General features: G+C 40.2%; 1 protein-coding gene across 8 annotated transcripts in view; it reads left to right on the top strand.

Moving 5' to 3' along the window:
* trim2a (tripartite motif containing 2a) overlaps positions 1 to 23,007 on the top strand; it is a 35,261-nt gene that overhangs the window by 4,644 nt on the left and 7,610 nt on the right. For 2 of the 8 annotated variants that reach the window (XM_019274911.2, XM_019274913.2), the window contains 4 exons: positions 19,028 to 19,206; positions 21,221 to 21,458; positions 22,237 to 22,388; positions 22,541 to 22,721. In XM_019274911.2, the coding sequence (XP_019130456.1) occupies positions 19,073 to 19,206; positions 21,221 to 21,458; positions 22,237 to 22,388; positions 22,541 to 22,721 (705 nt within the window). In that variant the 5' untranslated portion in view covers positions 19,028 to 19,072. Of the gene's footprint in view, positions 1 to 6,921; positions 7,103 to 7,521; positions 7,551 to 11,606; positions 11,697 to 15,379; positions 15,843 to 16,153; positions 16,268 to 19,027; positions 19,207 to 21,220; positions 21,459 to 22,236; positions 22,389 to 22,540; positions 22,722 to 23,007 lie in introns of those variants that run through there. The other 6 variants (XM_027283218.1, XM_019274910.2, XM_019274912.2 and 3 more) reach the window with 6 other exon arrangements.

The following is a 23,007-nucleotide window of genomic DNA, read 5'->3' as shown; positions in this document are numbered from 1 at the left end:
CATAACAGCAGGTTTATTCCCAAGACAAATCTGCAGCAGGGTCATGTTTGTGTCAGCATCTTGAATCTGTAAAAAAAAAACTTGAATGGACCTCTCTGAGGAGTTATGACTCACTGCTTCATAGTTTCATGTTTATAATAAATATTCAGGCTTGCTTGTCAGTCAGAGTGCTTCGGCTCCCAGATTATATGTGGAAAGAGTGAATTTAGCTGCCGCTGTGTTTTCTTGCACTTTATACAGATATATTTAGTTCTCTGTGCATATTTTATTATTTCTAGTTGAATTCATGAGTAGGTGCAGTTAGATTTGGAACTTCTTCACAGCAAAGGTTGGACGTGTCAAACAAATGAAATAACATAATTACTTAATGCATTGCAGCCGAAATAATTGATGGAATGGAGTCATAATTAATGTGCTTTTTCTAAATATGACAGGTCAAAATATCTCTTATGAAAAAAGTCTGTGGATCTGATTTATTTGGGAACAATTAAGAAAGAAAACTAACATATAGAATACAAGCAGTACATTTATTTTTCATTTGCACAGCAGAAACTAAAGAGAAATATTCCATTCATGATCTTGATAATTCAGTAAATTCAGCTAGTCTTGTTGTTGTGGTGTGTAGGATTTAGTCGCATCTAGGGGTGTCGTTGCTGATTGCAACCCTTCGCCTCGCCCTCTCCTTCCTAGCACAAAGGAGAAACTACAGTCACCACAAAACACACAAAAAACTAAAAAGGCCCCATCGAACCAAGTTTAGTTTGTCCATCCTGGGCTGTGATAGAAACACAGTGGTTCAACGGTTGTCTCTCTTTGTCAACGGTTCAACAAGAGCCAATATTGTTTTCCTATGAAAGGATGGCGAAGGAATGACACGTCCTACTGTCTGATTGGCCTCTAATCGGCTAGTAGTCATTGTGTTGGTTGGTTGGGTTGGTCAGGTTTAGACATGAGGAGTGTGATTGGTTAGGGGTCAAGAAATAATTTGAAATTTGGGTAAATACATTTTCAACAAACGTGGATGTAACATGCGGTTTAGTGAAGTATGCGTTGTATCTCATTGTTTAAAGGAGCAGTGCGCAGGATTTAGCAGCATCGAGCATTGTAGTTCCTGATTGCATAATGTTGCCTTGCCCTCTTTTTCATAGCATAAAACTACAGTGGCTGCAAATTGCATAAAAAGACATTCCCTATCTAAAGCCAGTGTTTAGTTTGTCCATTCTGGGCAACTGTAGAAACATGGTGGACTGTGTGGAAATGGACCCACATCGTCATTATAAAAAGCTAATTTTAAGGTAACAAAACCCCAAAAATTCTTATTTTCAGGAGATTTTACACTAATGAAAAATTACAGCAATTGTATCAGCCCCCCTTGGAAGCGTCCCTGCTACATGGTCATGGCTCCATTTTTCCTCGTAGATAAACTAAGTGGATTAAAGTCTCATTACATTTGCCTGCTCTCTGTCCACCTCTTTTGATGTCTGATCTGTAGTTTTTCTTTGGCAGCTGTATTTTTTTTTCAGTCACTGTGACATTAGTTTGAATGAATGTAAGTGATTCTGGGAACATGAAGTAGAGAGTGATGCAGTAAAGGCTGCATAACTCTCCCACCACCGCAGTGCACTGTGCTGCAGCACTGCAACTGTGGAGTATTCTCATGCTAATCACAAAATAAACCACCCTGTGAGATGACTCACTGCACATGTAGATTAGATTAAATTGGACATACAGTCTTCTGATGTTTTTTCAGAATACTAGAAACATCTTTTCGTTTATATTCCAGTCGAATATAACAGTGACACCAACTGTGGTCTCAGAAATTACCTTTAGGGTTAAATCAAGACTTCTCTGACATTTGCCCACCTTCCTAATGAATATTCGATTGCAGATTAGCCCTCTGTGCTTTTATGGCACAGATGGAAATGTATTTGCAGCATTGAATATCTGTAACTGTTGAGTACTGACCAAGTGGCAACCACTGTGTCCGTGAAGTGAAGCCAACGTGGAAGTGCCAAAAACTGCAGCTCCTAACGTCCACTTGAGTCTGGCCACAGAACGAGTCAATCTCCATAAGCCTTAATATTAAAATGTTTAATTGCACAGCAGAAATAAACATGTTTACAGCCAAATACAAAAAACTGTTTTGGTCTCTGTAGCTAATTTCCCCGTTCATGACAACTGTACTAAGTCTGATTTATTTTTTATCTCACCTGTTCAAATTATATTAAGACTTAAAGTTATGCATAATTAACAGCATGGCTGCTTTGATCGACAGATGGTTGCCATTACAGTGACCAGAGTCACACAGCGTCTGTTTTATATACTGTCAGTGTCACAGAGTCAGAACTCAGATTCATATTCTTTAAACAGATCATTTCTGATTAAATTTGTTTGTTTTTGTCTAGTCAACATTAAACTTTTGAGAACTTTGCCTTCTTACAGTTTCCTGAGACCAAAAATCTTCAGAGTTTTAGGATAACCTGAAAATCAAACAGGCTACAAGTGAGCTTAAGAGGTGTTGATAACTTTCTAATGTTGTAGAAAGCCTTGTACACACTGTACTGTACTTTACCAACTAACCATCTCCTGGCTTCAGTTCTGCATTTAACACAAAGGCATGAGAGTCACATTGATCTTCTCATCTTAACGCTTAAGTATAGTTCCCAAAATGTCAAGCTATTCCTTTTAATCTATGAAATGTTCAATTGTAAAAACGTGCGCATCACATGTCGACACAGCCCATGGTAACACCTTCCAGCAGTCCGAAACAAATACTTATATTAGGTTCTTAATGAAGGATTATGGCTAATATTAACCCTCAGTGCTTTTATGGCACAGAATCACAGATGTGATAGTCCTAGGTAGTACTTATTCCAGGGCTGTCATATTAGATTGCTTTAGATTGTACGGATATATCAAATAAACTTCTAACTCAGTGTATAAAGTTACTGAATATTTGTGACACATAGATCTGTATTTCAATGTTACTGTATCTCCTGTAATCCAGTCGATGTTGTTTATGTTTGTATTCTAAGTTGAGCATGATTATTTGATTACTCGGCTAAAAAACAGATATCTTTTCCCATTGCAAATGTCGACCTGTGGTGGCATTGATGTTTTCCACCAGCTTGTACCGTAACTGAAGGCCCTGCAGGCTGAACTGTTGCCCCGTGACACTTTAACCTCCCACGATCAGTGAGCTCTGCTGAGGCTCCACAGCAAAGTCTGTCTGGTTAAAGCTAATTGATTAACATTGGACATCAGCCAGCTCAGTGACTCTTAACTGCGTAGTAGCTCTGAATGTCTGAGTGGATTTGGAGAAGTCACGGTGTGTTTGTGTGTTAAGGGTCATTTACTACAAAATGACAGTAACAAGAGGCACTAAGACAGCTATTTAATCAGTAGATGCTGCACAAGCAAAGCAGAGCTCACAGTGCATGTGCATTGATACAATTTTAGGGTTTGTTTTCTTATTTTACTTTTTGTCTTTATTGATATTATTCAGCTGTTACCTTGTATGGCATAATGTAATGGCATTAATGCTGCGATTAACAACTGTTTTCATTCTTTAATCTATCAGTTGTCTTTTGATTAATTCACCGAATAAATTTCTTCTGGTTCTGTTATCTATACACAAACCAAGGGGGAATTACGTGTTGGAACTATTTCTTGGCAAATAATTGCCGGACACAGTGACTTCCCCTGTTTCTTATTCCTGCAGCCCGTGGTTGCAGCCCCAAACCCCCAAATATTCTGAATTCAATTATATAAACAGAGAAAAGCAGGAAATCCTCACATTTAAGAAGGTAGATGCAGCGAATATTTAGCATTTCTGCTTGATGACTTGAAAGGTCCTGCACACCTCCACAGGTGTTTTCGTTTATTCTGGCTTATTCTAGTCAGACTTCTGCTTGGGATGATGTCGGGCATTGCTGTTATGAGAATTTCAGCAGGTCACTAAACGTTATGTAGAGATACAACAAACAGGAAAGTCTGGAAGCTGTCAATCGATCAGGCTTTACCTCCTCCTCTGGAGTAGGAGTGTGAATTAAGTTGATTAAGTGACAACACTTGGACATGACTTTGAGGCGATTTTTCAACACTACTCACACTCTGTCAGTCTGTGTGAACTACAGTATCTGCACTCAAGACATAAAGTGCATATCATGCTGCAGCCAGCAGGGGATATCAGCGTTGCACAAAAGGAACACTCAAATAATCGCCATAAGCATAAAAATGGACTTGTGCTTCTTAAAATGTACACAGTCAGTGTGCCTGCCTAAAATAGTCCAATCTGCTCTATGCACATGAAAGTAAAAGACTTAGTATTATAGATCAGTGGTTGATAAATCTTTCCCTTCTTGTTTCAACTAAGTGATCTTAAAAATCTGTTAGTTCACAGTGACCAGTCATTGTTGTCCACACTCACCTCTCTTTGTCATTCAGGCTGTTTGCATTTCAGATTATCCTGTGCTCTCTGGCTGGCTGTTTTTGCATGTAGGTCATACAAGCTGACTTTGTTTTCTTCACTTAAGGTAACAAGAGCAGCAATGGTCAAAATAACAAACAATCCAGCATTCTTGTTTTTACCCTTTTTTTTGGGCTAATGTCTAATTTTCTGCACAGTGGGTTGTAGTTAATCACTGGACTCCCTTAAATTTTCTTTTGACACAGACAGTCAAACTGGTAATTAGTCAGCCTAGAAGGAATCCAGTTTTTCTGTTAGTCTTTTTATGTTTTTCTGCATTTTTGACCACCGGTTCATACCTATTTTGTACTCTCAGGGATCAAAGTGGCTTTAGCAGTTAAGTTGATAGTTGTGGATTCAAATGATTCTGGATTTTTAAGAGATATATTAAGCTGTTTTTTCCATTTAGTTGGTGTGGCACAGTCATGTCATATAAAGATAAGATGAAAATGTATAGAATCATAGTATTCCTGTGTCTGCACAGAGCCATTTTCTAGAAGTAATCCAGTTAAGTGGGAGTGGATGTTCAGGGGGAAAACAGATGCATTTGGATAATTACTGCAAACATTGTTTGTGGCCTGCCAATAAGATTAAAGCTTTCAAGAAATGGGGGAAGTCTCTAGAGGCATACATGTCTGTGTTATGTGACGTTTGTGTGTTCGTGTGTGTTCCTGTGTGTGTGTGTGTGTGTGTGTGTGTGTGCGCATGTGTGCGTGCAGCTTAAAAAAGACCGCATGAGTGATTTTGTTGTTGTGGAACCGCCAATGTTTATCTGCCAAGATGGAAGTATAAAACCTGTGGTAACAATGACGGGAAGGGTGCCCTCTTGATGTCAGAACAGGATACTCGTATTGCTATCGTGTTTTGGGAACGATAGTGGAACTGACGTCTCGAAAGATTTAGTAACAAAATGCATGTTATGTGTAATACAAACACTACGTACTGCAAAGGGAGAATATCAAAAGTCAGTACTCCACTTTGTGGTGAGATTGTTTGCTCAGCTGCTGTTTCCAATTTTGAAATTCATAATTTTGCCTTTGTTTTATTTAGAAAACCTTGTACATGGCTGCTTTAAAGACTACAATTAATACTGGAGAAATCTGGTTAGGAGTCTGCAGCAGCAAGCTATGCTCATGTTGGTAGTTCTGCCTCTGCCAGATCTTTGCCAATCTAAAAATCGTCAAAGATGTGGATCATCGGTGGTCTGAATGACGCCTGGGTGCTCAAACAAGCCATCTGTAACAGTACTTACCTGTCAGTCAAAGCGGCTACACCCTTAATTATGCATAACTTTCAGCCTTAATATAATTTGAACAGGTGAGTTCTATATAAATTTAGCCTCAGTACAGTTTTCATGAACATGGATATAAGCTATAGAGACCAAAACTGTTTTTTGTACCAGGCTGTAAACATGTTTCTGCTGTGAAGTTAGACATTTTACCATGGAGCCTTATGGAGATTGACTCGTTCTGTAGCCAGCCTGAACCTGGACCTTCGACATTCATTTTTAAGATATGTCACTTAAAAAAGCAGAAATGTTAACATCATGGAGACACTCTCTGAAAGGTCGGTGCATCAAAGTTATCAGGATCATCATTCAGGAATGTTAAGACAAGATTTCCTGGCAATCCTTCAAATAGAGACATTTCAGTCTGGACCACAGCAGTGGACTGACTGACAGAAAGCAGTTCTCGTCCTCTTGTCTTGTAGTCTTTGGTTCTGTTGCATCACCACTGTCTTGTTTACCAGCTCGAGTCCCCCGAGGCAAATGAGGCACATAGTAACATGCTTGTTCAGCTGGCGAATAACTGCAGTGTCACTCTTTTGAAACTATCATGTTCAGTATATGACTGCTCTGTGATCATTATTGAGAGGATGTTTTAATGGTTATTGTGGCTTTCTGTCACCATTTCTGAACCATCTTGTTTCAATTACCGCGACTCTCGCCAGCTTGAGCTCTTACGTCAGGGATGGCAACGGTAACGTTAGGATTGTTTTACACTCTGCAGTCGATACAGTCATTTGGGTTCGTGTCCTTAAAGAATGATGTCATTCCAGCTTGCTAAAGAGGAAAAGTAGAGCACATGCACACTTGGGACCTTTCTTTTAAAAAAAAAAAAGGAGATAAAATTATATGCATGGAAACAAGATCCAACTTCATCTCCCAAAAAGAGCCATGCAGTACTGTGCTGTGCTCGAATCTTTGAATGATTAAATAATTGACTTCCTGTTGAAATGTTTAGTTTCCCTTTCTCTTCTCTTTCTGTCAGACGTCCCATCCTACGTCATCCCTTATCTGTCTCTCTAGTCATGCTTCTGGGACTCTTGCCCTCACCGAGGTTAAAGAGCAACACAAGCTTAAAGCCCAACCTCCCACAGCGCCTGTAAACTCTCTGATTGGTCTCTGCTTTCCCTCTACACCGCCAAACCCCCCCCCTCCACCTCTGTCTGCGCTCGCCCTGTCAGTCTGTTTGGATTATTGTAACAGCTCAGGCCTTTTACATGCACTCCTCTCTCTGCCCACTGCACAAACTACAGTATATCAGAGATGAGACGGATTAGGTGACAGAGAGCAGCGTTTGTTTTCACCCCCCTAGAGAAGAGAGTGGACAAGAGAGCAGCCATGGAGTTGAAGTAAGTGGGATGTTTTGGATTTAAAGCTGAGGAGGAGGAGGAGGAGGGGGATTGGAAAGAGTGAGTAAATGATGGGAAAATGACATGAGGACAGAAAAAGGGAAAGATTTATGTTTAAAGAAAGGAGGAAACAGTACCGGCGACGTTTTTAGAGAATCGTAAGACAGATTAACTGTCTGTATGTGTCTGTTGTGGTTTGTGTAACAGGAAAAGAAAATGATTAAAACATAACTCTATAATTCCTGTTTATTACCCTGGAAGTCTAGAAGCCAATACTAGAAATACAGGTTCCAGGAACGGTTGACATGTTCTCAAGTGTTCACATAGCAAAATGCACATTGTTTACTTATTTACTGTATGTATGTACTGCAAGAAAATATTGACTCTCATTTCCTTTTCCTGTTCATGTTTGTGTTCAGAGGCCTCAGCTCAACCGTCTCGAAACCAGGTGCACATAACATGTCCGTAATAATTTGTATTACCCAAATGTATCTGTCTCCAAGGGTTTTACGATCTGAACATGACCTCATCGTTCTCTTGTTTTGGTTAAAAGACACTTATTTGATTCGTTACATATAATCAAAAGTATTTGTAGGTGGGCAAGCTGCAGGATGAAATCAACAATACAAAAGCAGGCAGCGTATCTGCTGCTGATGTGATGAAATATGACATGAACAACATCAAACTGTCTCAGCAATAGGAATTTAATGTTGGCATGCAGGTTACTCATTTACTGTAAATTATTTATTGCATTACAGCTATTAAAAAGCACACAAACTGATTTTTCATAATGACAATGATGGGGGAGGCTTGGCTCTGTTCAACAATTGTAGCAAAATTTGCCTACAGGAGTACACCTAAAGCAAATGAATTACCTGGTTATATCTCATTTGTTTAATCCTGGAGCCTCTCCTGGTTGTCTGGAAAATGCGAGATCACTAAATCAGGCAGGAATCCATCTTTATCTTAAAGTCTGTTCAGGCTATGGGTCTGTGACTGGGTGGACCAGTCAGTGTCCTATAAGGAACTACTGGCAGCTACGGATTGAACTACAGGTGCGGTTTAATGCTATGTGTGTGTGAGAAGAGACTGTTCGACAAATGGCATCTGCTGAAGACGTTAGTGTAGCAGTTGCTAACATTTATCAGTTATCGGTATTTCTTTATTGAAACAAGAGCAAGGTAGGTGATAGGATTCTTCTGATTGGCTCTGATCGGTCAGAGTTTGGTACATTATATGATCTGTTGATCTAATTAGTTGAAGTTTGCTGCTGCTCAACGGTGATAGACAAATGGTTCATCCAATCACCTGGCATGTATTTTCCTATTTCTTTAATTTGTTTAATTTCCAGAACAAGGGAGGTTAAATAGGCAAAATAAACATTTATTATAACATTATATGATGGATTGCATTATACTTACAACATAAACCCTAAATGGATTTTATACATATGATTATTTTTGTTTGCTAGTATAGCTACAGGAAGTCTACATCTACTAAACCGTTTTCTTTTGGTGCATTTTGTCTGGACACTGAGCCGCAATGTTTCAGCCTCACTGAATCCTGGTTGACAGATGTGCAGCTTGGACAGTTTCCAATGGCCTTACGCTAGCACATCTGCAGGCCTCAATTTGAGGTCAGTAGTTAACATCCATGCCCTAACGCACACGACATTGTCTTATCTTGTGCCACCAGAATGCATGGTCGGACAGATATATAACCCAGTGGCGCGCTGATATGAGGTTTCCTCATTCACTCAGCGTACAGCCCATTTCTATGAAACATGTAAGTTATGACCTGACAAACCCTGAAAGGTAGAGACTTCAGGTTTTCAACAGGAGTATGACGCAACTCTCAGAAGAAATCAAAGGTTTTATAGTTTAGTAATCACAAAAATGTCTTGAAGCTGCCTGAAGAAAGCCTCTAAAATATTGCGAGCACGCTTTCATCTGTGGTTTTCAAAGATGCTTCTGGTCGCTGGGACTTTTCAAAGAAATAGGGTGGATGAGGAGCTGATTAAACAAGGGGGTGTTCAGACTGAAGGCGTGCTCTGCCGCTGTAATCTCTCATCAGTCTGTCCCCAGTGGATGCTTCAGATTAGCATGAGAGTCTTCTTGTAATTCAGGGTTTGGGCTCAGGTCACCCTTTCCACCATTAAAGGCATGTGAAGCCCCTGATTCCACTTAAAATGAAATGGCGCAATATAAAGATGTGGCAACATCCTGGAAATGCTGCATCTTGGGTATGGTGTTCTCAAAACTGAAGTATTTTGTTTTAAAACAGTTGCAGCGTTAAGTGAAATGGTGCCATGGACGTACGCCTAATAATCAGATCTGTCTTTAGGTGGTGAAAGGATTTAAAATACAACAACTGCTGAAAACAAACTGCAGCATCAGTTACGATGATATATTGTGTTTTATAGTCTTTAGAGTCAACACAGTAAAGGTAGCATTCAGTCCACCGTAGCCATAACTCTTATCTTGTGTCCCCAGCTAAGTGACGCGTTGGCATATGCAGTACAGCCTTTTTCTCTAAAGCATGTAAAATGTGATGAGACAGTCGAGCAGTTTGATGATTGATTGCGCTGAACTATTGAGCTAGAGCGAGGATGGAAACAGCCTAACAGCAGAAAACTCCCCCTAAAACCAAATATTTAGTTGTTAATCATGCTAACGGCATGGTCTGAGGAATGGCATTGGTCTGTGGGACTGAAATGTTGGTCCAGACCACTGATATATATAAAGAATAGATGCTGTATCCGTGATGTCACCCATATGTTTCTGAAGATCTGTTTTGAAGCTCAGAGTGTGGTGGCTCTGACTGCTGCCATGTTGGTAGAACTGCCTCTTCTACCTTACTGGTTAATCTAAAAATCAGCAAAGACATAGATTATTGGTGGACCTGAGGCGGGCTGAATGATGCCTGAGTGCTCAAACAAGCCATCTGTAACAGCACCTAGAAACTCAGACTCAGTACAGTTGTCATGAACGTGGAAATGAGATATAGAGAAATATTTTTTGTACTGAAGATATTTCGAAAAGACTTAAGATTTTGTCTTCATCGTAAGAGCTATCTGCCTCAAGCCTTGTTATATTGGTTTAACTTTCAACTGAATTGTAGCCCAAAGTCCTTCACAGAGCAGAGCAAAAACAGAAAAAGACAGTAAACAATAAACAGAGCAGTTGCATGAAAAACTAGAAATTGAAAGAAAAGTAAAAACATAGAACTACAACAATGAAACAAATAGGTTTGTTAGGTTAGTTTAGGTAATAATCAGTGGAGTGTATATATAAGTACATATAAGTATAATATTGTAGTTATTATTTTAATTGTGGTGAAAGCTGGAACCATTTAGTGTTTTATCCATCGTAAACAATCCCAGACAAACTGGAATATCTGGTTACTTCCAGCACAGACATGAGAGCGGTATGAATTTTCTCATCTAACTTTGTTGTGGAGAATATTATTCATCGATGATCAGTTCAGTCAATGGGGGGAAAATGCACAGGAGTCGGAGATTTCTTATGCTGTAAGATTTATTGAAGATCGGTCAAAGAGGATGGAGGATAATGATCAGCATGGCACCCGCTTTCCTGAACACAAACAGATGACATACAGCTGCTCTGTATCTCAAGGAGAGAAGTCACTGTCTCCTAACCTAAGATAACAAGACATATGCTTGACCCTGTGTAACCCCTCACAAACTTGAATATACATATTGCATCTTACATCTTGCGCCGTATTGTGGTTACTGACTGCAGTTAACATAACAAACATATTGTCCTGCTCTGGCTTCGCACAAGCTCTTTAATAAGAAAACATTCCTATATTTTTAGAGGAGATTTTCAAGGATTCAAGGATTCAAGGAGTTTTATTGTCATTACAACACATGTAAACATGGGATGAAACGAAAATTGGTTTCCCCTGGTCCCGGAGCAGCCCAATATCAAATATAAAATAAAAAATAAAATTAAAAAAAAATTATTATTATTCACTCTGCTAAGATGTGCAGAACATAACAGTATTTGTAACAGCGTTAACACCAAGTTTTTAACCCTGTTAAAAAACAATTACAAGACAATAAAATCTGACATCAAATTGCTGGCTCTGCTTCAAAACAGAAGTGATAAAAAAGTCCTGTGATCCAACTCTCAGCTGACACCAACATGGTAGCATATTACTGAACCTGTATATGACTGCACTTTTGGACTTCTGACCTTACAAACAAATTAGCCTTGCATCATCAAACATTATAAAACGTTTAATAAAGTGCAAGTGAAGTGAGACTTCATCACACGTACACCTGTCCCTGTACAAATCCACCTGTTTGTTTTCGCCCTGGCTGTTTGCCTTTTGGAAAGCGGCCGTTCTGATTTGAGCAGTGTGATTATTGTGCAGGGTGACATGGCATTTTGTGTGTTTAGAAAGGCAGGCAGATGATGAAAACAGCTGACGTCAGTGCTCTAGAAAGAGCTGTGGGATAGACAGCAGAGGGAGACCCAGAGTAACATACAAGCCACTGTAGCCACGATGAAAACCAAAACCTAAAACATACCTAAAAGAAACGTTTTGAAAAAGTTTTCTCTTCATACCGGTGAGTGGAAAGTTGCAGCTTACAGCTGGGTTCTACACATAAAGCAGTTAAAGTTTAACGTTAGTTAAAGTTGTGTTTTCTTTATTGGAGGATGTGTTGACAGAGCAGCAGATGTTGTTTTTTTCTATTACAGCGAAGTCAGTTTGAAATACTGTTTATTGCTTTACGGTGTCTTAATGTATCAGGAAGAAGCAACAAAAACAGGTTAAGTGACATGTTTACTCCTCAGTGTGTGTGTGTGTGTGTTAATGTGTTTGTGCCCCTGAGCTATTAGTGTCTCGACTTTCTGTTGCTTTCATACCAGCCTTCTTGCGATATAATGGTCCTGCTGGCTTCTCTGAAAGGGGCCGAGAGCCCTAATCTTTCATTTTTAGCCGTACTTGTGGCTTGAGGAGTAGTAATGTGAGTCTGTGAGTTGGTCTGTTGACCACTTGAGATCAGACTGAAATATCTCAATTACTACTGGATGGATTGCCATGAGAGTGTGTACAAACATGCATGATCCCCAGAGGATGAATCCTAATGATTTTGGTGAACCCAGGACTTCTAGTGTCACAATCACGGTGATGTTCTTTGTGGTTTTGATGGATTTCCATGAAACGTGGTACAGACATTCATGTCTCCATAATAATAAATTGATGATCATTCATTAGGCACAATCAGATTATGATTTTAATTTGTACAATAGTAGACTTTCCCATCAGTGAATTAGAAAAATTGGCTCAAAGCACCACTGTGCAGCTTTACAGAGGCTATAGCATGGTTGAAAGCTCTTAGTCTTGGGTATATTTACATACATAAGAAAAGAGTTTGACTGGCTGTCAAAAAATCAGCAGTTTGTGTTGTGATGTGTGTGATCATAACTTAAAAAAATGACATACATTGTTGATGTAATAAAACCTTAAAAGTGTCAGAAAGCACTTCTAACTTTGATTTAGCTGCTTTTTAATCCCTGTCGGTCCATTTGAAGTCAAAGCAGCTTCAGGTTTAGTCTAGTTTACATTCAGATTGCCTTTTAACAAATCAGAATCAAAGAGGTGTGTTTATTTCATCATGGAAACTGCTGGCTGCAAAGATGTGAGCATAGAAACTAAGTTTGCATAACCAAATTGGAGGCAGCTTTTACAACCACGCATTAAAGGGATCCTCTGGAGTTTCGGCCACTAGGTGGGGCTATGGAGCAATGTTTTTTTGGTTTGTGTATAAAGGTACCCTAAACGCATAAGGCTCGTAATATATTATATATTTCTGATTGTTCATATACCACAAAAAGGCCCAAACCAGACAGTATCTGTCTGTACTTTCAGCCTTATTCTTTAGAATATTGAATCTACGTTGTTGGTTAATGCTGCACACACATACACACACTTGCCCATTCAGCCATCATGTTTTCATCTTTCCACCGGAGTTGCATTAGTTTCTCTTGTTGTTGTCCCACTCCCCTGGCTGACTCAGAGCTCACTGACTTTGGCAGAGGCTGAGATGAGATCACTGGAACAGCCAGGCAAAGGCATAATGAAATGTGTGAAAGCCCTGTCAGGATCAGCTCATGTTAGTGAAATGGGAAGGTAGAAAAGCTACAAACGAATTTGTAGCTTTGTATGTTATTTTGTTAGTCGCTGGTAGATGAAGAGCAGCATATGGAAGGAAAAGGATCAAATCAAATCAAATCAAGCAATAGTCTTGGGAAATATGTTCAAAATTCCTATTTACTGCTTTTATATTAAAATGTCAAGATTAAGGTGTATGTCAACATGATGAAGGAAATGAAGAACAGTGGTAATCTCCCCTCAATTGTTGGTGTCTTTCCTTAAGAAAACCTGTTTTGATCTTGAACTGACTTCAAATGTTATTATTTGAAGACATTTCCAAGAAAAAGGGCATTTCCCTTCACAGTTAAAGTCATTCATGTGACTTAAATAGACTCATTCTCCCATTCCTCCCATAAATGTTTCCATCCAGTGTTCTTTCATCATGTGTTTGCGCATGCAAACAAGATACCTAATGCAAATACTCTTATTATCTATCTTTCTTTCCCTTCATTCACTGAAGCCGATGTTGTGTTAACAGATTTCTTGTAGTGGGGGGGTGTCATGCTTTGGTTGTGGACGCTGATCTTAAATTTGACAGCCAGATTAAAGCTGTGGTGAAGGCAGCTGACAAAAATAAAACCAGTCCTTCAGAGACAGCACTTTGAGACAGTAATCCACGCCTTTGTGACCATTCGGCTTGATTACTGCAATGCACTTTATTTGGGGGTTAGTGGGTCCTCGATTAGTCGTCTTCAGCTGGTACAAAATGCCGCTGCACGTCTTTTAACTGGCACAAGCAAGTATGAGCACATTTCACCGATTTTAGCTTCACTCCACTGGCTGCCCGTCCATTTTAGGATTCATTTTAAAGTTCTTTTATTTACTTTTAAGGCCTTGAATGGCCTTTCCCCACCGTACCTCTCTGAGCTGCTGCACCCCTACACTCCTAGCCGTTCTCTCAGATCAGCTGACCAGCTGCTCCTTACAGTGCCTAAAGCTAGACTTAAGCTCAGAGGGGATCGAGCGTTTGCCGTTGCAGCCCCGAAGCTATGGAACGAATTGCCGCTGCACGTGAGACAGGCCTCTTCTCTGTCTCATTTTAAAACCCTTCTTAAAACCCACCTCTTCTCTTTGGCTTTTAACACCATGTAGATGGTTGATTTTATGTGCATACATGCATTTTGTTATTTACGTATTTATTTTGTCTGTTTTTATTTATTTTATCTAGTGCCTTTTATTCATTTTATTTTTATTGTTTTCTATCTTTCTATTATCTACTTGATGTTTTGTTGTGTTTCTATATTGTTATTCATTGTGTTCTATCATACTGTGCAGCACTTTGGAAACCCTGTGTTTCCTAAAATCGTGCTATATAAGTAAAGTGGATTGGATTGGATTTGGTTCAACATAACAAATAGGTGATGAGGTACGTCTTCATCTCGCTGATGTCACTGACAATGACACAGATGCTTTGGTGCAGAGTTTGAGAGTTGTTATTTCCGTATGTGCACTAACGGCAACTTGTGCAATCTCAGACATTTTCAATGTAGCGAAGGAGCTCCCCTGGTTATGCAGGACAATAACATTGATAACTACGTGGGCAGCAATTCAGAGGTCAGGAACCACGCTAAAAACAATTATGTTTAATGTGCAAACTGAACAAAGACCATTCTTCTCTCTCTGTGGCACTTCCACACTACTCTGCTTGTGTGTGACACAGTGCACAGTGTGCTGGCATGATGCAAAACAGTATTAGCTCCATTCAGTAGGTCAGTTTCCTCCTCTCACACAGACAGCAGTGCAGTGATTGAGATCCTTGCCTCCGAAAGCACATGTGCCCTCAGCGGCTTTCATATTTTCTCAAAACAAAAGACTTTCACCCCTGAGTCATACTTTCATTACCTCATCCTTGATATATACTCTTTCACATTTTGCCTCTCTTACCAGTTTTCTTGCTCTGCCTCTGCATGTACAGTGAGTCAGCAGCATGCACACACCCACACACATATGCAATCAGAAAAAGATCCCTTTGGCTTTAAGTCTATTGGCCGTGGAGGGGACCTATAACTGCTGCACCCCCGGCCCCCTCCAACCCCATCCCGTCTTTATTTGTTAGATCACAAGCTGCCGGCCAGTAGTCGCTCACATACTCCTGATGCTGCACATGCTCGCTGCACTGCAGTGAGCCAGCATTTAGAGAGAGGGATGAATGGATGAGACCGTCTGAGCCAAGAATGCCTGTGATGGGAGGAGAGGAAGTGATGAGGGAGAGTAAAGTAGGGAGGGGAGGGGAAGAGATGAGGTAAAAACTGAAATACAATCTGGCTGAATCGCCCCTCCTCAACTTCAACTCACGTGTGTGTGCACACCCATAAACACACGGAGGAGCTGTCTCACACACACACACACACACACATCCTGTCGTCTTCTGTTTGGCTCGTCGCTGTTACCTGGAGGGACGCATCATTTCACGTGAGGGCTGACATGACGTGAAGGCAGGCGTAGAGGGATTTTAAGTGCACAGATTCTGCCTGTTTCACTCACATGGAGCTCGTGTTTCGGTCTGTGTGTTGGAGTGGATGACGCCTGTTGATCGGCCCATAGATGCAGCACTGTAAGTCTTCCTGTTTTTAATAATGTTATGAGGCTTTTGGAATGGCTTGTGTCGTTTTCAAGCTCATATATCTGCACGATTATCACTCTGTTCTCTTGGAGTCACTACATGTGGGGAGGAAAGAGAGGTCAAATTCCTCTGATTTGAGTGTAATATTTCCCCCCTTTTTTTTTTTCATGTGTACTCTCTGCTGCGTATCGGATGACGGCTCAATCCAGCAGGAATTATTCCGCTTAGCTGGTGCGGATCTGATTATGTAAGAGTGGAGCGTTTGTGTGGTTGCTGCGACCTTGTGCACTGTCAGCACGGGGCTGCTTCTGTTGTCCTTCTGTGGCAGTCTGCAGGATTTAGGAAATTTTAGTTTATAGCCAGTGCCATATTTGATGCTCTGTTAAATCTGCTTAATCCGGTCTGTGGAGCTGATGGTAAGTTATTAACACACAGTCTGAAACCTGAGTGTCTGTGCATGCATATAGTGTTTATATTGTCATTCATATCTCACAGATGCAAATAGTTCCTTTATTTCTTAATATATGAATGAAAAATATGGCCCCTGAAGATAGTTTTATTATTATTCTGCTTCTACAGTAACTTACCGCTTCTTCTGCGTTGTGAATCTGAACTGTGCCGCTCAACACGTAACTCCTGTATTACAGCACATTACACACTAACCATGTAACATATTGGAAACGTTGGCAGTAACCCACTAACAGCATGGCAGCTTCATTATGACAGTAATTTTATCCGCCGCTCTCCATTTTCAGGCTTACCAAATCACCACATTGTAGTTACAGGATCTGCTTTCAGGGAAAGGAAAGAGAGGAGGAGGAGGAGGAAGAGGAGGAGGAGGAGAAAATAGACGAGCAAAGAGGAGAAAGAGAGCATGCACTGTAGAAAGAAGTACAGTCCCTCAGGGTTTCCTCTCAGCAGCAGAGGTGGCCTGTTTCTGTGCCTGTCTTGAATGTGAAGAGACAATAAAAGCACTGACACACTTTCTGTGTTTAAGTTAACTGCCGGATAACGTTACAGAAAAGTGAGATATTAAAATAACGGATGCAGCGAAAGGGTAAAACTCATTGTAAATATTGTGTTAATGTGTTTTTTTTTTTTTATAGAGTCAGTGTTCTTTCTCTCTGATGAGTGCTGAACACAGAGTTCCTTGCTTTTACTTTATAATCAAATATTTATCACTCAAAGTGCCTTTCATAACAAACACGGAGGCAGCAACGGATTCAAGCTCCGCTCTGAAAATCTGCTACTGCGGTGGTTTCTGACATGGAGGTCAGCAAACCCCAGAAGAGGCACCGGTTAATTCTGTAATGTTTATTTTGTCAGACATTTCTCTAATCATGTGGGATAGTTTTAGTTATTTAGGAATTTAACGACTAGACCAAAAATCAATTCTGGTATCTCAACACAGAATATCTGCTGATATCATGTACAAGTAGAGCAGAGACAATTTTTATGCAAGGCCATGACTGAATGAATGTACAGTATGTGAGAAACTGAATTTTATAATGACGCAAAGAAACTGTGTGCATGATCCACTTAGTAAGGTCAGTACAGGTGCTGATACGTATAGGGTGGATCATATCAGTGAATACATGAAAGCTATTCAAATGAAACAATCTGAGAAGGTGACATCAGTCTTTGTTCACAACCTGTATGAAGAGAGCTGGAATCATGATTTCCCTGAAGCCCAGAGGACACCTGTCAGCTTTGTCTGATTGGTAATCCATCCATCCATTTGCTTCCGCTTATACTTGGTCGGGTCGCGGTAGCAGCAGGTTTAGCTGGGCATTACAGACAACAACAACGCATTCCTGGGGGATCCTGAGGCGTTCCCAGGCGTTCCTCTCAGTTGAACGTGCCAGGAACACCTTTCAAAGGAAGGCACCCAGGGGGCATCCTAATCAGACGACCAAACCACCTCAGCTCGCTCATTTCGAGGCGAAGAAGCAGCAGCTCTAATCCAGTCAAATTGTTCACAACTCCTGGACATAGGCAGCTTGTGGTGTGCATGAAAGTGCTATAGGACTGGATGTCAGACTCAAAGATGACGTCCACTCACACTCTGGTTCATAAGCCAGAAGATTTTCTAACTTCTGAGTTATGCGGCCTACTGAAGCTGTGCATTAGTGTGTTTGCTGCTGGAGGACGTAGGCTTCACAGTGTTAAGCAAAAACCTTTTCTACACTCCAGGAGAGTTTTACAAATATTAAACATCCATGGTCTCGTCATAAAAAGAATAAAGGCCTTCTTCAGTTGAAAGTGTCCTCTCAGTTTTACAGATGTCTCTTTTTATATTTGTGGTCAATGGGGGAAATGCCTTTTAAGCTTCAGGGAAATCATGTATCCAGCTTTCTTCATACATACATGATGACAAGTAGAGGTCACAAGTAGACATTGCTTTGGGGGGTTATGAGCTCAAAAAGATTGAACAACTGTTGTACTGCTTTTGCGGTCGAAAGAGCTCCCATCTCTGGACACAATGGACAAAGACATAGTTTCAGTCTGATTCTTAAGCAAATATTGACTGAAAGTCCTTAAAGATCTCAGAAGAAGAAATTCAAACACCTACATTTCAATGACAATTGGTCAGCCTCCATCTGCTGTGTGATTTGATTTTAAAAGCTACTAAAAAGAGATGTGGTGACACTGCTGTCTCCAAAGGTTATCTAATTAGAGCTAGAGGTTTTGAACAGCCATGATACTGCAAATGTTTTGTTCCTCTGTTAGTTGGCAATCATTTGATGTTTGACCACTCGCCCTCTTCACAACCTCCTCAGACGTTCTCTCTGTCCCCAGATTTTTGGGTCCATAAAAATAATTATTCCACTGAACAAAAGGTCAAAAAGACAGCTAGCAGTTGTTTTTATCTTGGTGACCTGCTGACTGAAACCTGCAACGTTTTCAGTCAGTGTTTGTAATCTTAATACTGCCTTTATGAGTTAAAGCCTGCAGGCACAGGGCACAGATTGGTGTGCCTATTTGTGCATTTTGTGCCATTTCCTGTCTCAGCGAGGAGGATGGAAGGAAGAAGACATTTTAGCTCTAATCTTTGATCTTTACAACCCAGAGATTTCCACCTACCTCTGCGGGTCATCGCTGTGTGTTTGATCACATGTGGCATCTTGTTTTCTGTGTTCTCAATTGTCCCATCCTCCCTCTGTTTCACTCTGCAGGGTGCAGGGTAAGAGGAAGGGGGACTCCTATGTCAGAGTTTTAGGATGGCCAGTGAAGGCTCCACTATTCCCAGCCCTGTGGTCCGCCAGATTGACAAACAGTTCTTGATCTGCAGCATATGTCTGGACCGCTACGAAAACCCCAAAGTACTGCCCTGCCTGCACACCTTCTGTGAGAGGTGAGTTACTGTGTTGTTTTTCTATGTTATGATGTGTTAAACCTGAAAGTGATTCTGCATGCACTCTCACATGGGACGCTGCATCTCTGCTGCCGACTTTGGTGTGTTGATGTCAATGTCTCTGACAGCTAGCCTTTGTTTCTGACACAAAAGAGAAACTGTGGACTGTGCCTGTCTCTCCCTTTGCTCCGGGGGCTTCTGTAGAGTCATGAAAACAAGCCAGTTGTTTTCTCTTTTTAATATATTAATTTATGTATGTGGTAAAAGAAAATGTACTTGTAGATGTAGGAAAGCAGTTGAATACTTTACTTTTTTTTTATTTGATGGATCAAGTTACAGTATTTTAGTATTTTACACATTTTTTATCTGCCAGACAGCACATACTTAAACTGTATTTGATCATCATTCATGATTGTGAAACCTAATCATTTAGGTTTCACAATCATGAATGATGTTTAAAGCATGATGTCACTCCAAATCCTCAGTAGTAGAAAGACATTATTGGACAGTCCTCTGTGCATGTTGAAAGCCTCCATTTACACTAATGTATTTCTGACCAAAACCCACATGATGATAAGTGTAGTCGATGGAGTGACCACACTCATCAGTGACGTAATTTTGCTCAACGCTGAGTTACTGCTTTATCCAATACACATGTACAATACAAGTGTGAAAGATTTGCACGGACAATATATAGCATGAACCAACGCCACATACTGCAGCATTTATAGCCTAAATAACCTCATATTTCTCTACAGACACATCCGCTGTTACTGAGCCAAAAAACCTGAACCACCAGGTCATTAAAGCACCAGAGGAGCCTGTTTATTTAGGCATTGTGTGCTTTAAACATTAGCAGTTAGTTAGCAAATTATCAAAACTTAACACATTTCTTTTTTCTTTTTTTTGACAGTGGTGAGGCTATGTCAGCTTCCTGTTCAAAATTTGAATTGCATGATTATATGTCATCTTAAGAGGCTCGATTGTTGAAGTGTAACTTCCTTGCTCACAAACAGAATCTACAACTGAAGTGTTGTTTATCTTTAGTAAAGATTATAATAATTAGTTTGGTGGTGGTAGTGCTGCATTGATTGAAAGTTCATATTAAATTTTTTAAAATGTTTTCTCTATTACTGTGCATGCAAAGTCGTGGAAAGTAACTAAGAACATTTACTCAAGTACTTAAATCCAATTTATGCGACTTCATACTTCTGCACCACTACATTTCAGGAGGGAAATATAAAACATATGATCAACCTATAAAATTGAATGCATTATTAAAAGATTAAAGGCCCCATGTACCATCATAGGTGTTTGTTTGTTTTTCAGTTATGTGGCTGATTAGACTTGCTCATATTGGGATTTACATGAGCTCATCATGCACTTATAAGAATGATGAAGCTGTAAGAAAAGTAACAGGAGAGTCCCTGAAGTCGTGGAAAACTCTCTTATCTTGTTATTATCTTGAGTGTACAAATTATTATCTTAGGATAATAACAATAATTAAAATCTTTCAGGACCTTGAAGGCTCTGTAATTTAACACTGAAAGGAGCAATTTTGCAAAGGTTAACACACGCATGCCATCTCTGACATGGTGTCAACAAAGCTGAACATTATAGGATTCACAGTGACAGTGGATTTATGGGATTATGGCAGCGCTATTGTATTTGATAGCACCTCAGTTTGTACTGCTATTGTAAATCACTTTTGGGCTGTAAATAATATAACCACTAGATGTCATCAAAGGATTTTCTCTGTTCACCAAGCTTAAAGGTCAAATAACTGGTAAAATAACTAATTAACGGGTAAATTATATTTGTTGGATTTCTTGTTAATTTCTTTTTTAATTTATAGGTGGTTTATAGGCAGAAATAAGACTGAATCTTCACAGAAAAATGTTTTTACAGTAATACCTACCCACCTACACTATTTCTCCAGTTGCTCTTTGATACAACTTTCTCCAGGATACTCCCACTCACAATCAATAGTCCCTCTACTCTCCTCCTCCTCCAGGTGCCTGCAGAATTACATCCCGGCCCACAGCCTCACACTGTCTTGCCCTGTGTGCCGCCAAACCTCGATCCTGCCGGAGAAGGGTGTGGCGGCATTGCAGAATAACTTCTTCATCACCAACCTGATGGACGTTTTGCAGCGGGCGCCGGACAGCTGCAGCCAGGAGGCCGCCGCTCTCAACAACATCACCAACGTGGCTACAGGCCAACTGCTCTCCTGCCCCAACCATGGAGGCAACGTAAGACTCATACACACTGCCAGTTTGTCTGCTTGTTTCTGTCTTTTCATTTCACCTCTCACTTCCACACACAAAAAATATTGTTCTACTGACAAATAATGCATGAAACATTTGTAGACATTATTAGACCTTAGCCCACCATCTGAACATTCAGCTGTTCCTTTAAAGGGATTTCAACTGAACATTAATTATTACTCATCTTCTATGATTACTTTAAACATAGTAGCACAGCATGTACTTGTGTGCAGTGTTAATAATTAATAATTAGTGTCTAACAAATCTGATAAAGACTTGATAATGAACTGCTCAGATGTCAAGTTCATTGGCCACTGGTTCAGGTTTTGATCATTCTTTTAAAGGTTCACTGTCAGCCTAACATAAACGATATTCTATCAATCAAAATGCTAAAGTTATGCAAACACGCTCACAATGACAACATGCAGTTCAGAAAATATATATAAGAATATATAAAGTGCTACTGAGGCTAATGGGAATGCCATTAGTTTTGCAGGTATTTAGTCATAATCACCAAAGTTTATTGAATTAATCATGAGGGATACATAAATAGATCCTGACTGTGTTTAGACATTTCACTAGCGGCACTAGAGGAAAGGTCGGGAGATCATCAAAGTTAAGAGGCTTCATCCACTGGGGACCATGAATGTCTGTTCAAAACCTCATAGTTATTGTGGATTCAGTCTGCCATTGGCCATGCTGCAAAACACTTTGTACTAAACCCCATATTTAAGTCTAATCTCTCCTTTTTCCTGTCGCTTAGGTCATGGAGTTTTACTGTCCACCTTGTGAGACAGCCATGTGTCAGGAGTGTACAAGTGGCGAACACGGAGAACACCCCACTGTGCCTCTTAAAGACGTAGTGGAGCAACACAAGGCCTCATTACAGGACCAGCTTGACTCTGTCAAGAAGAGGTACAACAGCAGCATTCTTCGGGCACTACAGACTTTATGCATATTACTCACAGAATGAAGCAAACACAATCCTCCTTTATGGGCTCCCTCTGTCATATGACTGTTTACTCGCTATATGAAAACCGTTCTCCGGTCCCTCTTGTTGCACACAGGTTGCCAGAGATTGACTCAGCCCTGCAGACGCTGTCAGAAATCCTACAGCAGCTGACCAATCAAAAGAGCTCCATTGAGGATGACATCCATACTACCTTTGATGAGCTGCAGAAGACTCTGAATGTCCGCAAGAGCGTTTTACTTATGGAGCTGGAGGTCAACTACGGCCTCAAGCAGAAGGTGACGTAATAAAGTACTGTCTTTTATGGCTGTGGTCACAATAATGGTTGTATTGTTTGAGTTTTATAATTAGCACAAAACACATTACAGTCTTTGTCTACTGGGGGATTATCACAGAAGAATATAATACAGAAAGAAACTGTTACAATTAACACAACATTGACCTAATTACACTCTATTTTTGGAAAGAGTTTAACCTATCACAGGCTACTCATGAGGCTTTTTTGCTGATCTATGTGTCCGGGGCTCAGCTGGTCTGATAGGTGATTAACAGACAGAAAGAGGG

The sequence above is a fragment of the Larimichthys crocea genome, chromosome X (assembly GCF_000972845.2).
Source record: "Larimichthys crocea isolate SSNF chromosome X, L_crocea_2.0, whole genome shotgun sequence".
Lineage (NCBI taxonomy): Eukaryota > Metazoa > Chordata > Actinopteri > Sciaenidae > Larimichthys > Larimichthys crocea.
This window is presented reverse-complemented; position numbering and strand designations above follow the sequence as displayed.